This window comes from Anneissia japonica, unplaced genomic scaffold (assembly GCF_011630105.1).
Source record: "Anneissia japonica isolate Jap-2015-1 unplaced genomic scaffold, ASM1163010v1 scaffold32248_len650992_cov182, whole genome shotgun sequence".
NCBI lineage: Eukaryota > Metazoa > Echinodermata > Crinoidea > Comatulida > Comatulidae > Anneissia > Anneissia japonica.
The window spans coordinates 381,149-382,840 of record NW_022699059.1 but is presented as its reverse complement, the minus strand read 5'-3'; the positions used below and the strand labels follow the sequence as shown (position 1 = coordinate 382,840).

Sequence of the window (1,692 nt, the reverse complement as noted above, 5' to 3'; positions counted from 1 at the left end):
ATGATGACCTCTGGTCGAAAGTGCTGCTACAATCAATATTTTATTTTGAGATGGTTACATTAATGCTATAGGCCTATATATAATGTTATTATTTTCTACCTTTTATCAACTACAGCAGGGTCCTCGTCTACCCCAAGATCTTCCCCTGGTTGGCCATATGTACTAATGATGGCACTTTGCTGACTCTCTGACGCACTTGAAGTGCTCTTGAAATAGCAGATGGGAACCAGTGAAGCCTCACCTACGGGTGGCGCTCTGTTTGCACTTGAAACTGGCTCGTAACCCAGTACAATCTGGAACAAAGCCAGGCTGGCACAAATCTGGAATACAAAATATACGACATTATAATTCTTAAAGGCCGAAGAATCTAATCTAAAAGAATTTCTTAAAGGCCGATATAGAATTATCGTAATTAAGGTATCATAACATCTTTCACCTTAAAGACAGGGTGAAGTTTTTTTTTTGTTTAGAGGCGGATCCAGGACTTAGGGGTAGAAACGGGTAGAGCTGCTCCCCACCGTTGGGGAGAAAAAGCACAATTCGTCGGGGAGAAAAAAATTATATGTATTTTCTACATATTAGTAGACTGCAAAATCGATTAAATAAGCCCTTGAAACCCCTAAATTGTTAAAATTTTCGGTCTCTAAGTTATGAAAACGATTTTTACTACTTATGAGACGTATCTTAAGACGCGAATAAGTGCTTTCATTTGTTTTAAGTTTGTTTTTGTTGACTCAAGAATATGTTATCCTGCCTGAATTTTTAATAAGTATATAAACATCGTAAAAGATTTACTGTTAAATTGAATTGTATAACGTGCATAATAAATATACTTTAATATTTCAGCATCTAAAACTTTTCTAACCTAAACTTCTGACTATTGAAATAAATACAGCAAACGTTACGTTAATGTTTCACTTACCAATAGCTGTCGGTTGCTCATACTTACAAGTTACAACGTGTATGATACACTGCAATAACTAAAGCTTTCTGATTGAAGAAAGTTATCGATGTTTCCAGAGAGAGAGTTTTATCAATTTATATATCTGTCAAACCTTCAGAATTATCCAGGATTTCCCTCATCATACCTTATCATTTATCAGGTGACCATGATAGTGGTATAATGTTAATTCACATAATTCACATGTTTCCTGATTATACAAGATGATAATTCAAGATAATCTATTGAGTTAGGCCTTGTCCAGATTATCAGATTGTCTGGTCTAACTGTGATATGCCCATATATAGTTATGATGTGCCTTTTATGGTCATGCTGTGATGCCATCATGACCGTATTTAGGCATGTCACATGTTTCTGTTAAATAAAATTTGATGGTCTGGACAACAAGGCTTTAATGAAGCACATTCAATATATTCCCCATTTCTGAGAACAACTGCTCCAGTTGTTTAAACCGGTGATAGCCACGACACCGTGACGATCCGATTTGATCCTCGGTTTATCTGCTGCTCTCCTTGTGTATTAGCTTGAGAGTTTTCAATAGTTCTTTATCGTGCACATGGGCCATAAATGCATACGGGACCAACGGCTTAAACGTCTCATCCGAAAGATGGTGCGCTATTGTAACTTGTATTTCAACCCTCTAGCTGAAACACAAGCAGAGGCAGCGATGGGAACTGAACCGGGGACCTAGAGATCTCCGCGGTTCAGCGCACACACAGTGGCTAACACCA

General features: G+C 37.6%; 1 protein-coding gene across 1 annotated transcript in view; it reads right to left on the bottom strand.

Annotated features, from left to right (window-relative positions):
* LOC117102843 overlaps nt 1-1,007 on the bottom strand; it is a 2,541-nt gene extending 1,534 nt beyond the window's left edge. The window contains exons 1-2 of the mRNA XM_033243274.1: nt 923-1,007; nt 100-320 (exon numbers count right to left, since the gene is read on the bottom strand). Coding sequence (XP_033099165.1) covers nt 100-320; nt 923-943 — 242 coding nt within the window. The 5' untranslated portion in view covers nt 944-1,007. The remainder of the gene's footprint in view (nt 1-99; nt 321-922) is intronic.
* Between the last annotated feature and the right edge of the window lie 685 nt (nt 1,008-1,692).